Raw genomic sequence first — 13,747 nt, 5'->3', positions numbered from 1 at the left:
GTGCTGCCCCCCCCCTGGAGCTCCAGTAATGTACTGTGCGAGTGCGTGATGCATTGTGGAAATCCCCCCGCTCCCCTACCCAAGTGTGCTAGCCATGGCTGCAAGCAGCTGCAGTTGATACATGGTCAGGAAAACAAGAGTAAGGGAGCGCTTGCTCCCTTAACCTTGTTTTAATGGGAGGCTACTTAGGCGGGTTTGCCACCGTGTAGCCACCAGAACTGGGCCCAATCCTGGTGGTTCAAGATGCATGCAAAACTGGGCTGGGCTCCCTTAGCCTGGTTTTGCACACGTGTGTGAATAGCCTCAAAGAAGCTGTTTCATGCGCACCCTAATCCAGGCTAGAGAAGCCCAGCCTGGGTTAGGCTGCATTTGAGAACCACCGGGATCAGTCCCAGTCCCAGTGGGGCAGCTCCGCCTAGCCCAGCTTTGAAACCCAGCTCTTAGCCAGGGTTAAGGGCTTGAGCGAGCCCTTAACCCGGTCTCCAGGATTGTGTGTTTGCTGGAGCTTCAGACCCCATGGACACAGAGACAGGCACTTAGAGCACCCGACTCCTGGGGGAATCCCCCAATGCACTGCGCACGTCATCCCGGCCTTTGGAACTCTGTGCTGCACCATACAGTGCATATTATCTGAGAGCATGCTCTGTGCTCCCAGCAACACTCAGCACTGTCTGGGGCGGGGGGAGATGAACTGAACCAGCCTCTCCCCCACCGCCCTGTCCGGTCATGTGAATGGCCCCAAACTCAAGGTTTGAAGAAGGTTGGTTTCTCCTTTTGTGTGATGTCCAAACCCACAATTGTGTTTTAAACTTGGTTTGTGTCAGTCACTCCCTGCTTGCAGGGCTCCTGCATAGAGAGAGGCCTAGATCATGGGAGGTATGGAGAAGGGGCAGGACCCAAACAAACCATGATATGGTGAAACAAATCAAGATTTGGTGATTCTCTGTGGTACCAATCCAGTTTCATTACATAAACTTTAGTTAAAATAAATGGTGGTTTCACATGATGTCTGAATTCTCATGTATGTTTTCTTGGAATGCATAGCTAATAGTATTGATTGTCTGCTTGGAGAAAGGAATGATGTTTGCTTAGCCAACAATGATGAGAAATATACTGAAATCTTTATTTTGGACTACTGTTCGAAATTACTTATGACTTTTCTAGTTGGTTCCCATAGTTAGTATTTCCAGGCCTACTTTGGGTTTTTAATGCTCCATACTGGTTTTTGTAGGAATGAAATGGTAACAAATCAGGGGTGATTCAATTTGGGCACAAATAGAATCCAAAAAATCGATTCATGCACATCCCTAGTTACCATTTCATTCCTACAAAGAGGGATATTCTTCATCCAGACCACTGTTTCTTCTTTCTCTTTTTTTATCTTACTTAAAATTCTGAAAAACACCCATACTTTATGATCAAGAAGATTATACTCCTGACATTACCATTATTATCTCGTTCTCCTCACAGGCTCTCCCAGTCCCTGTACTCTTTAATAGAAATAGCTATATATTTTGGTTTTTGAGGTTTTAGAATTTAATATAGTTCTAACAGAAGATTTAATGTCAACTCATGTTCCAACACTTTATAATGTTTTCCATAGGGTGGGAAGAAAGAGAAGCCAAGAAGGTATATATTGAAGAATATGAAGCGTTTAAATAAAATCTTGCTTTCCTTGTGAAAGCTTCTTCGAGTCTCAAATATTAAGTAGGCCTTTCAGGGTTTGAACCTTGCAATCTTCTTCAGTACAACATTCTCTCTTTTTAGAAGAGTGAATGACCAGCTGTTGAGCAAGGATCCTTGTTTTCTGGATCTTGAATAAACTACAAGTATGTCATTTGGCTAAACATCCTAACATATCTCTGGGTTTTTTTCCATCTTTGAAGAAAATATGCTGTGCACCAATAGGAAGAAGGCTGCACACTTGCAAGGAGCCTGTGGAAAGTGGAGTGATATTCGCTTCTCTCCCCTCACTGCAAAAGATCTTTTTGCTTGTAGGAATATGTTGCTGAGGGCCATGCAACCCCCAGGAACATATTCTTCCAAGCAGAAAGGTCTTTAGCAGTGAGGGGAGAGAAGCGAAAATCATTCCCCCTCTGCACCCACTCAGCTTTGCAAGAAGCCTTCACTGTAGAGACACTATAGGCTTTCTGTGAATGTGCAGCCCTTCTTCTGCTGACTTGCTGCTTCAAAGCATGTGGGCCAAAGTTCATTAACTTTTTTCATACATTTTTGGTGAACAATATATTTATGCTTTCCTTAATAGGGAAATTCATCCAGATGGATTACCGAAAGCTTATACTATAATACTTTTATTCCGCCTTCTCCCGGAAACTCCCAATGAGCCATTTTCAATTTGGCAGATAACAGATAGAGATTACAAACCACAAGTTGGTGTTGTTCTTGATCGTAAGTATGATTTCCCACCACCACTATTGTATGAATAGAATCTGTAAATGGAGATTTACAGCTTAGTTTCCATTTTGTTCCCCTCTGCCCCCCCCCCGTCTTTTCAAGTTCAGAATGGTCTTAAATAGTAAAAAAAAAATTTTTTTACTTTTTAGTGTAGGTCATTTGTTCATTACCATAGATCAGATAAGAAGAGCCAGAAGACTGAAACTAGTTTTCATAGTTCTACAAAATTTGCATCCTTCTTGCATGGACTCTGTGTTAGTCAAGCCACAATGGTTTGGTGCAATCTGTTTGTTTTGTATGAAATAATTCCTGTAAAGTTTTGATGTGTCACCCCTGCTAACTAAGCAAAGAGGCATCTTTCAAAGTGGTGATTCTCTTATATTTAGCAGGGAGAGAGCAACTGGCCCTAACCAACCCCAGCACAGCATCCCTCCAGTGGCTGTTGCTGGTATCTGCCTTATGTTTCTTTTTAGATTGTGAGGCCTTTGGGGATAGGGGACCACCTTCTTGCTGTATTATTTATTTTTCTATGTAAACCGCTTTGAGAACTTTGGTTGACGAGCGGTATATAAATATTGTAGTAGTAGTAGTAGTAGTCTTGTCTGAATTTACAAGATTACAATGCAGACATTCATAAATTAAAATTCATTAAATTATCTCTAGTAATTCATGTTTTGCTTCTAGTGATATATTTCACAGAATTGTGCTGCAGTATATGCATGGCTAGGGCAATGATTGTCTTCTGTTACAAAATAATCTATATTCATAATAAAATGCTTTCTCCCCAGCCTCTAGCAAAGTGTTATCATTCTTTAACAAAGACACAAGAGGAGAGGTTCAGACAGTAACGTTTGATCATGATGAAGTGAAGAAACTCTTTTATGGAAGTTTCCACAAGGTAAATGCTAACATTTGCATACAAATTACAGCAGTGATTTTCTTAGAAGCAAACACCACTCCTGCCCCCAGGTCCTGATCAGTAGAAATAGATATACATATCGATTTACAAATCAATTAAAGCAACTATGATATTGAGCTCATGCCATTAATAAAGACACTGCAAGATAACAGATTGAATGTGAAACATGGCAGATTCAAATGTTGTGAGGAACGACGGACTGCTACAGTTTCAAAACCAAATTAACCAGACTCCATTGTTTTTTATAAGTATGGGAGGGAATACTTCATTAGAAAGGCTGTCTGAAATAAAAAGAGAGGGAACAACCAGACCTGGTCTAGACATTCCACTTACCATAGGGATCAGCATTCCTGTGGTCATTTCCTAGCCTCTGGTCAGTTTGTTTAGCACAGCTCAGCATGTAAGATAAGGCTATCATGAACTGAATTTCTGTGCACTCCCTTTCACAGGCAGCTGCTGTCAGGGGCACAGAAACTCAATATTTCATGGCCCCCTGACTCACACAATGGCTGGAGATATGACAGTATAATTGGAGGTTAGAAAAGCTGTAGAACATATAGACCAGCACCCATTTCTCTGCATGAGACAGTCACCATCTGAATCTGAAGCTCTGTTGGTGCTGCAATGTGCATAGAACAACTGCACATGTGGCCTTGCCTGTTAATTTCACTGGTGGAGTGCATCCCTTTCCATGCACAGCACCTCCATCAAAATGAGTGGGGAAGTTCTTATGTGTCAAAGAGTACTGGCTGACACCCAGACTAATGAAGCACTGGTGCTACCCAAAGGACATTGGTGTAGCACCATTGCTTCGGAAGAGTTCCTGATTAATGCTGTGCAGGTACTTGCATGGGCAAATTTCAGTGATCACCACTTTCCCAAAAGCACTCTCTTGCCACCCAAAATATGCCCCTGAGGGCTGCACAATCCTCACAGACATATTTTTGGGCAGCATAGATCACTTCTGGGAGAAATGGAGGCTATCAAAATTTGCCCCTTATGCTGCATGAGCAGTGGAGCTGAGTTAGTTGAACTTTTCAGAAGCACCGGTACTTCTCCCATAGTGCCAGAGCTTTGTTAGTCTGGATGTCAGCCACAGTCTTTATATCAGAGTTCCTGTGACTAAAGCAGATCACTGAATGGGGAGTAAGGCTTTTTACAAACTAACCCCGGACTTTTCAGGGTATGCCCACCTGCTTCTCTTAGATCAGTGTACTTATAGATGGGATGAATTCAGTATAAAACAAATACATGACTCGCCCAGCTACACTTAAAAAGAATTAAAATAAACATAATAATTATTATTATTCTATTGGTGCCCTAGGTGCAATTCCAAAACAACTTGAAGAGCACCTCAGCACCATAGGGGCCACAGAAATCACCATCAGTCAATTACAAGCAACTTTACTGGGAACAGCCTTTGTTCTGCGACGATATCTATAATAACAGCAACAACATTGATAAAATTCAGCCATCCCAGGTCCTCCATGTCTGGATAAAACAAACCAGTCAATAACACCTGTCTGACTGTGTAAATAAATAAATAATAATAATATAATAATAATAATAGCAGTAGCTCTACAGTCTCCAGCCCTGGTTGCTCAGCTGAAGATCCTGAGGCCTGTAACCTATTTTTCGACAAGTGCTCAGTACTGTAGCACTCAATGTGGCCCTTGTTGACCCAGGCGGCGACTAATTTGGTACAGAATTTGTTTTTCTTGTTCTTATCATGGTTATGTGATTAGGCACATTTAATCTAACTTCTCAGCCGAGGCTTGTCTGGTTTGGGTGACCCTCCAGCATAGCCCTCTGCATCCTCAAAGCTCACAAGCCCCTCCACCTCATAAAGGTAGTGCCTGGCAGAGAGCTACTGGAAAAACAAACTCAATGTCAAAAGTATACAGTCACAGAAAATTGAGAAATGATTATTTGTTACTTTAAATTGAACCCGTTGAAACATGGATTCCAGAAAAGCATGTATGAAATTTGGAACCAAAAACTCAGAAATTACGGAATTTAGATTAGCAGATCAATGTTGATTTATAATACGAAAGAATGTAATTACTGATGTGGAATTGGATGAACTCCAGCAAAATATCCAGAGTCAGGATATTGACCATGAACTGCTGAGAAATTCTCCAGTAGATCCTGAAGGAACAGTGATAGAGCAACAAGGCATAGCCGAAAAGGAATACGAAGAAAGAAGTGAAACACCTCTGTTGATTGTGCCAAATTCTTAAGATCATCAGTTAACTGAGATGGAAAAAGAACTGAAAGGAAAAATTGTTGAACATATGAAAGTAAGAAAAGAGTTTAAAAGTCTGCCTGCACTGAAGCTGGTGGCCACAAAAAGATCTGGCACAAGCATTAAATGACCTGAACAAAGCTGTAGCCAAGATTGAGACTGAGACATTACAGGAAACAAACTAGCTCATGTACAGTGTGGCAGCAGTTATCACACAAGAGCCTGGATATGAACTTAACAAGCCAGAGATACAACAAAAGGAAAAATCAAAATGGAAGGTTAGATTGGAAAGTAAGATCAGTAAGTTAATGGCAGATGCCAGCACATTGAAGGACATGAAAGAGAAAAGGCTTAAGAATGAAAAGATCAAGGAAAACTTAATAAAGAAGTACCACTTGGATACCAGGAAGATCAAAGAAGCCCTTGAAATTGTGAAAGAGCAAATTACAGCAATAGCGAACAAGATCAGCCAATATAATGCTTGTGTACTGCAATACCAACAAAATTTCCTTTTCTGTTCAAATCAAAGTCGGTTTTATCAGAGTGTTAATGGAGAAAAATTGGATAACATTGTGCAACTGGATAGGGAACAGCTACTCGGGTTTTAGAGAAACATTTGGGACAACCCTGTTGATTACAACAAGAATGCAGAATGGATAAAAAAATTGAGGGGAAATTGGATGGAACCAAAATGGATGACTTGATAATAACACCCCAACTATTTGAAAACTGAGCAAAAAAGATAAAGAATTGGAAAGCACCAGGAATGGATGAAGTACATGGCTTTTGGCTCAAACATCTGACCAGCTTACATAAAAGACTAGCCAAGTAATTGAATGATATACTGGAAGGTGGAGAACTTGATGAATGGATGACAACTGGCAAGACCTTTCTTCTGAAAGACTATGAAAAAGGTCCAAGCAACTATAGGCCAATAACTCGCCTTCCAACAATGTTCAAGCTCATAACAGCAATTGTAGCAGATGCCGTGCAAGACCACCTAGAAAGGAACAGTTTGTTACCAATGGTACAGAAGGGAAACCATCCGAAAACAAGAGGAACAAAAGATCAGCTTCTTATTGACAAAATGGTTTTGGAAAATTGAAAATGAAGGAAGACGAATCTAAATGTAGCTTGGATTGACTATAACAGGGTTTCTTAACCTTGGGCCCCCAGATGTTTTTGAACAACAACTCCCATCATCCTCAGCCACAAAAGCCATGTCTGGGGATGATGGGAGTTGTAGTCCAACAACATCTGGGGGCCCAAGGTTAAGAAACCATGGACTGTAAGAAAGCATTTGACTCATTACCACTTTACTGCATTTTAAAATGCCTGGATATGACTGGAGTGAATGATAACATTAAAAACTTTGTTTAAAAAGGCAATGAACATATGGAAGACTCATTTGCTAGTAAAAGGAGAAGCAGTGGGAGACATTAACATCTGGAGAGGAATATTTCAATGAGACTCATTGTCGCATTTACTTTTTGTAATCTCCCTAATTCCACTAACCATTATCTTGAACAAAACAAACCATGGATACCAAACTTCAAAAACATCAGTTAAGCCTTCCCACCTTCTTTATATGGACAATCTAAAACTTTATGGAAAGTCTGCATCCGAAATTGAATCATTACTTAATACAGTTAGAATTTATAGCCATGATATCGCAGTGGAGTTTGGACTGGACAAATCTGCTATATTGGCAATAAATCGAGGAAAAATGACAACTAGTGAAGGAAATGAGATGCCAAATGGAAACAACATAATGAGTCTGTCACCTGAGGAAAGTTATAAGTATTTGGGCATTCTCCAAAGTGACAAGATTAGGCATGCTGAAGTGAAGACCAAAGTTAGTAAGGAATATATCAGATGGGTAAGAAAGACACTGAAGTCCAAACTTAATGGTGATAACACTATCAAAGCAATCAACTCATGGGCAATTCCTGTAATCCGATATACAGCAGGTATTGTTGATTGTACACAAGCAGAATTGGATGCTCTGGATTGGAAAACCAGGAAAATAATGACCATCAATCATGCACTGTACCCAAGAAGTGATATTGATAGGCTGTACCTGCTGAGAAATGAAGGTGGGCGTGGAATGTTGCAAGCCAGACAGTCTGTTGAAGAAGAAAAATGAGCATTTTCAGAATACGTCAATGAAAGCCAAGAAGAAATGCTACAGGAAGTGAGTAAGACAGGACTGTTGAAAATAAAGGAATTAAAGGATGAATACAAAAAACAGCAGATGAGGAATTGACAAGATGGCACAACAAAACATTGCACAGTCAGTTCTTTAATGACATACAGTGGTCCCTCGACCTACGAACTACTCGACTTACGATGTTTTCGAGTTACGAATGACAAAAAAGACCGGAAGTCATTGCCGTTTTAGATGCGGCTTACTCGACCTACGAATTTTTAGATGTGGTTTCCTCGACTTACGAATGTTTTCAGAACTCTGTGGATGCGCTTTTCGACTTACGAAAATTTCGACCTCCGAACGTGCGTTCGGAACGGATTCTTTTCGTAAGTCGAGGGACCACTGTACAATTGAAAGTCAACAATAGCACAACATGGTAGTGGTTAAAGAAGGGGACACTGAAGAAAGAAACTGAAGGTCTCATTTTTGCAGCCCAGGAACAATCACTATGAACAAATGTTATAAAAACAAAACTTAATAAGACCCAGAAAGACAGTAAGCGTCAGTTAAGCAAGGAAGCGGATGAGATGGTTGAGCACCTTGTATGTTGTTGTAAGAAAATCGTGCAGACTGATTATCAGGAAAGACACAATAAAGTTGCTGCAATGATTCACTGGAACTTTTGCAAGAATTACAGATTGCCAACAAGGAAGAATTGGTGGAATCATCCAATTGAGAAGGTCACAGAAAATGAGGCAAAAATCCTTTGGGATTTTTGAATACAAACTGATAGGCATTTAGCACACAATACGCCGGATCTGACAGTCATTGAGAAGAATCGGGTAGTGAGTATTGATATTTCAATCCCAGGGGATAGATGAGTCAGCAAAAAAACAAATGGAGAATATAACTAAATACAAGGACCTTCAGATTGAAATTGAGCGGCTCTGGAAAAAGAAAACAGTAGTGGTGCCAATAGTTGTTGGTGCCCTTGGTGTGGTACCAAAATAACTTGAACACCATCTTGACATCTTGGGCATCGATAAAATTAAAACACATCAACTACAGAAGGCCACAGTACTCGGGGCAGCATGAATACTATGATGCTATCTTTAATTTTTCTTTAATTATCCTAGACCCTTGGAAAGGACCCGATAATTAAAGTACCAAATCCAGTCAATAACATCTGGTAGACTGTAAATATCATCATCATCATCAATACTATGATAGAGCTGGCCTGGCAGTGAAAAGGACGCTCCTGGCCTGAATTCAAGATAGGCTTTTTCTCCAACAGAGGCTGTAGAGAGGCTGTACAGAGCCTGTAGAGAGGCTGTACAGAGCCAACCCTGTATTCTTTTAAGAATTTATGAGGAGAAGGTGCAAGGGCATACTATTACCCTTCCAACCTTACAGATAAGCTGTACTTTGAAGAGGAGGACGAGGAGGATTAAAAATATTTCTATCCTGCTCCTCCAATACAATACTGCTCGGGGCAGCTCACAACAATAAAACAATAAAAGTAATCAGAGGCATATCTAGGGTAAATAGCGCCTAGGGCAAACACTGAAATTGCGCCCTCTGTCCAAACATCTGACACCCATCTTTCAGATACCTTTACCATAATATCAGCTGAAAAATACAAGTCAAGCTCGTTAATCTTTTAATCTTTCAAAAACTATTTGGCAGTGGACATAGCCAGACCAAAAAAATGCCAACTAAATATGTGTACACTGACTTATTTTATATTATTATTATTTTAAAAAATATTACCTGTAGCCCCTTTGGGGGGCTTCCTAACGGCCTGGGGGGGGGGTCTGCAAGGTTTCCCTCTCCCCCCGCTGGCCTCTAGGGCCTTGCAGGGACAATTTGAGCATGTGCAGTGGCCATTTTTAAAAATATTTTTTTTAAATGGCTGCTAAAAACAAAATGGCCTCCGTGCATGCTCAAATGGCCTCTGCAAGGCCTGGCATGGCCTAGGGCCTCAAAGAGGCCATTTGAGCATGCGCGGTGGCCATTTTGTTTTCGGTGGCCTTTTTAAAAAAAAATTAATTTTTAAAAATGGCACCCCCTTAGAGTGGTGCCCGGGGTACGTGCCCTGCCTGCCCCACCCTAGATACACCCCTGAAAGTAATATGAGATTTAACACAATATAACAAATAAAGAACAATGTAAAATAAACCCAATTAAAATTAAATAGTAGTACCCTCACCTTTCTATCAGATTACTACTTTATATTTTGGGATGCAAGGGTATCAGTGCTCAATTCAGTTTTCTCCTTAGGCAGTGTTATCACAATACTTGGGATGAGGTGAGGGAAGCTGACACTTAGGTCTAATCCTGTTGGTCCTAAATCCTGCTGGTCTTGTGTCTTTTTTGTTTTGGTAGGACAGGAGGGAATGAATGTTTACCTCTCATCTTGTTTGGGAACAAATATGACCCCCTCTGACCCACCTTTGACAGTTTTTCATAATCACTTGTTTATATCAGGGCTACACCATTTTCATAGAGTTACAAGTCAAGCCAGCCTTCCTACCACCCCAGGAATCCATCCCCACTCCATCCAGCCACATAGCAAACTAGTGGCCCTATTTCCTATCATGTCAAAAACCAATCCATTGCAACCCCACTTCACCTTACTTCTAGTTCAGACTAAGGTCTGTAAATCATTAATCCACCCAGCCTGGAGGAAATTTGAATCACAAATCCATGAGAAATGGCAAACTTCCAACCCTGTATTCTACTTCCAAACAGATGTTTAATACATATTCCTCCTCAATTTTTTAAACCCCTATCAAGAATTCCCAGTCATTAATTTTACCATTTCAAGATCTAAGACGCACTGAGGTCATTCACACAATCAAAAAATGTGTTCTACCCGGGTTTGGGAGCTGTGTGTGCTCCCAATTTTCAGTTGTGTGGAAGAAAGGTAAGAGGAAAACCTGGGTAGAAGTGATTGTGTGGAAGGAAGGTAGGAGGAGAACCTGGGTAGCTTTTCCTCCTACCTTGCTTCCACACAATCAGATATGCAGACAGATATGTGGACAGATATGCAGGCAAAGCATTGCTATACACCATTTCTGGCAGCTATTCAGTGTTAGATAGGACAAACTATTTATTTGTTTGTTCAGTTTTTATATCACCTTTCATAAGACATCCTGAGGCAGTTTACAAAAGTTAAAATAGTTAAACAAATCATAAAACACACAAACACACAAAATCATAAAACACACAAAACACCACATTAAAAAAAATTAGTTTATCTGAAATTGGGAAGAATTTTTCTTTTACACAAATCAAATACCTGAACATCAGCTATTTTGATAGCCATAGAAAAAATGTTATAATTACAGATACATTTTTTTAAATTGGGCACTGAAGTCTATATTCAGATCTTGAAGTGTTAAAATGGCAGTGAACCCTTAATTTAAGCAATTGAGGAGGGAATAATATTAAACTTCTGTTTGAAAGTTGGACACAAGGCTGAATTGGTTTCCCATTTCTCATGGGTTTGTGGTTCAAATTTATTACTCAGCTTTTGGCCCATAATATTTAGTTATATGTGTATTCCAAGAGAAGCATATTGCTGTTACCCGCACAAGGTCTGTACCAGATACTCTTCTGTTCCAAAGTAAACAAATAGTATCAAGATTGGTGCTGTTACACTTGCAGAAATATGGTATTAGTCATATTGTTTTTTTTAAATATTATTTACATTGGATAATAGAGTTATCCTGTATAATTATTCAATCCACTATGCTTCATATAATTTTTTCTTTGAATGGAAAAATGGAACACTTTGGAAAGAAACCTCTGGCAAAATGCTGGTATTTTATAGTAGCGTAATACTGACATGAGTTTTCCCACAGTTTATGAATCTGTAAATCTATTGCTAGTTACAGTTTTGAGTCTAGAATTGTAAAAACAAACACAATAATCTCCATCCCATATCTTTTGCCCATTGTTTAGGAATAGGAGAGGCCTCTGGTGGTGTTTTTCTGAACTAGGGGTGTGCATGAACCGTTCAATGCTGAACTGGTTTGCCTTGAACTGGGCTGGTTTGGTCCATGACAGGACATAACCAATCCTAGTTTGAGATGATCTGGTTCGGCATAAAAGGGAGCAGCAAGAAAAGGAATTTAACGTGCTTATTGGCTGCAGCAGATGCCGGCACAGCTGCTCGGCTCCCTGGTGCTGCCCAAAGCATGCAGTGATCCATGTTTAGCAAGCCGCCCATGCAGCAGCCACATGGTTGCGGTTTCCAGTTATCTGCGGAGGCCAAAATTGCACCATTTCCACCACCACCACCACCACTGCGTGGGTGACTTGCTAAGCATGGATCACCAAGGGGGGTGGGAGTGCTGGTGCTGGCAGCTCTACCAGTCAGTAAGCACTTTAAATTACTTTTCTCACTGCCCCCTCAGCTGCCCCATAGTAGATTCTCCCACCCTTTTACTTTTAAAGGGGGATCCTCACTGGATTCCCCTTTACAAGTATAGCTGAATCACTGAACCGGTTTGGTCAAATGGACCAGACTGGCCAGTTGGTTTGACTGAATTGGTTTGGCGGCACACAGTTCAGTTCAAATTTGAAACGAACCTCAAGTTCTGCACACCACTTTTCTAACATAGCAACCTTGTCCAGAGCTGAATATGCACATCAGTGCCCAAAGAACCCCTAAACTCTCACAGTAATTTCATGCAGAGCTGCTCCTCAACTGAAATAAAGTACTGTGTGTGTTTGTTCGCGTATGTAAGAACATGCATATTCTGTGCTCTTCTCCATGTGCATATCAATGTCCATGCATGCTCAGTGCTATGGATGTGCACGGAATGTGCCGGGTCTGGTTCAAAGGCAGGGGGGATAGGGACGTGAGCCAAAGGCACTGGCTCACATCAGTGTGCATGAGTGAGCGTGATGTGCACACACACACCCGATGTGCGCATGAGCACAAGTTACTTCCAGTCACTTTTGGTCTGAGGAGAGGATGGGGCAGCAGGGAGGTCTGCTGCCACCCTACCAGACCAGTTTTACAGAGAGCACTGTCAGGGGAAACATGATGGGGTGGGGTAAGTGCACTCTCCCCCACACTTAGTTATCCCCCTCCCTGTCTTTGAACTGCCCAAACCGCCGGGTGTTCGAACCTGTTCGGAGGCCCGTAAAAGGGTCTCCGAACAGGTTCGTGCACATCCCTACTCAGAGCAGCTAACAAATTCTGAATGTGCATTTAGTGCCTCTGACAATTTATTTATTATTAAAGTAATGCTTTATTAAGTCTACAAAAATATGTGCTACAATTAATCTAGTTTTTTAATCATTTGCATAATTTTTTCAAGGTTCATATTGTTGTAACACCAACAAATGCTAAGATCTATGTTGACTGCATTGAAATAATGGACAAACCAATTAATGAAGGTGGAAATATCACAACAGATGGTTATGAAATACTTGGTAAACTACAGAAAGGTGACAGGAAAACAGCAACAGTAAGTGGTGAACTTTACTCATTTATCAACTCAGCACAACTTAAGTGAATTTTCAAAACTGTAGTGAAATGCAATGGGCCGAATTTAAATGACACAAGTTAGTCATGACTTAAGTGCCATTAATTTCAACAGCACTTAGTAATGGCTAAGTTAGCACCATGATCCTACCCCATGCACATAAAGGTTAATCAATTTATTCCTTTACATTTATGGAAGGAAAACATGTTCATGCAAATTATAATATATATGATGAAAAACTGCTGTTGCTATGGGCTGTCATGAACTCAAAGTGTTAAAGGTGTGTTTCATAACAATAATCAACAGTCAAGTGGGAACATAAAGATGGTGGGCTACATTCTGCACAGTCCTTTGTCAATGGCAGCAATCTGTTATGCCACTTCAGAGGCAGCCCCTCTGGTGCACTGACAGGGCGGGTGCGGAATGCCGTTCAAGTGTTTCTGGGCAGCAGCATGGTGCTCCTTTGCACTGGAGCACATTTCCACTTAAAACACATTTAAAGGCATTCTGCACTGGCA

General features: G+C 40.8%; 1 protein-coding gene across 3 annotated transcripts in view; it reads left to right on the top strand.

The window, feature by feature from the left end:
- COL12A1 (collagen type XII alpha 1 chain) overlaps positions 1-13,747 on the top strand; it is a 159,390-nt gene that overhangs the window by 114,842 nt on the left and 30,801 nt on the right. For all 3 annotated transcript variants that reach the window (XM_053286902.1, XM_053286901.1, XM_053286904.1), the window contains exons 48-50: positions 2,267-2,409; positions 3,204-3,313; positions 13,062-13,211. In XM_053286902.1, the coding sequence (XP_053142877.1) occupies positions 2,267-2,409; positions 3,204-3,313; positions 13,062-13,211 (403 nt within the window). The remainder of the gene's footprint in view (positions 1-2,266; positions 2,410-3,203; positions 3,314-13,061; positions 13,212-13,747) is intronic.

The sequence above is a fragment of the Hemicordylus capensis genome, chromosome 1 (genome assembly GCF_027244095.1).
Source record: "Hemicordylus capensis ecotype Gifberg chromosome 1, rHemCap1.1.pri, whole genome shotgun sequence".
NCBI lineage: Eukaryota > Metazoa > Chordata > Lepidosauria > Squamata > Cordylidae > Hemicordylus > Hemicordylus capensis.
This window is presented reverse-complemented; position numbering and strand designations above follow the sequence as displayed.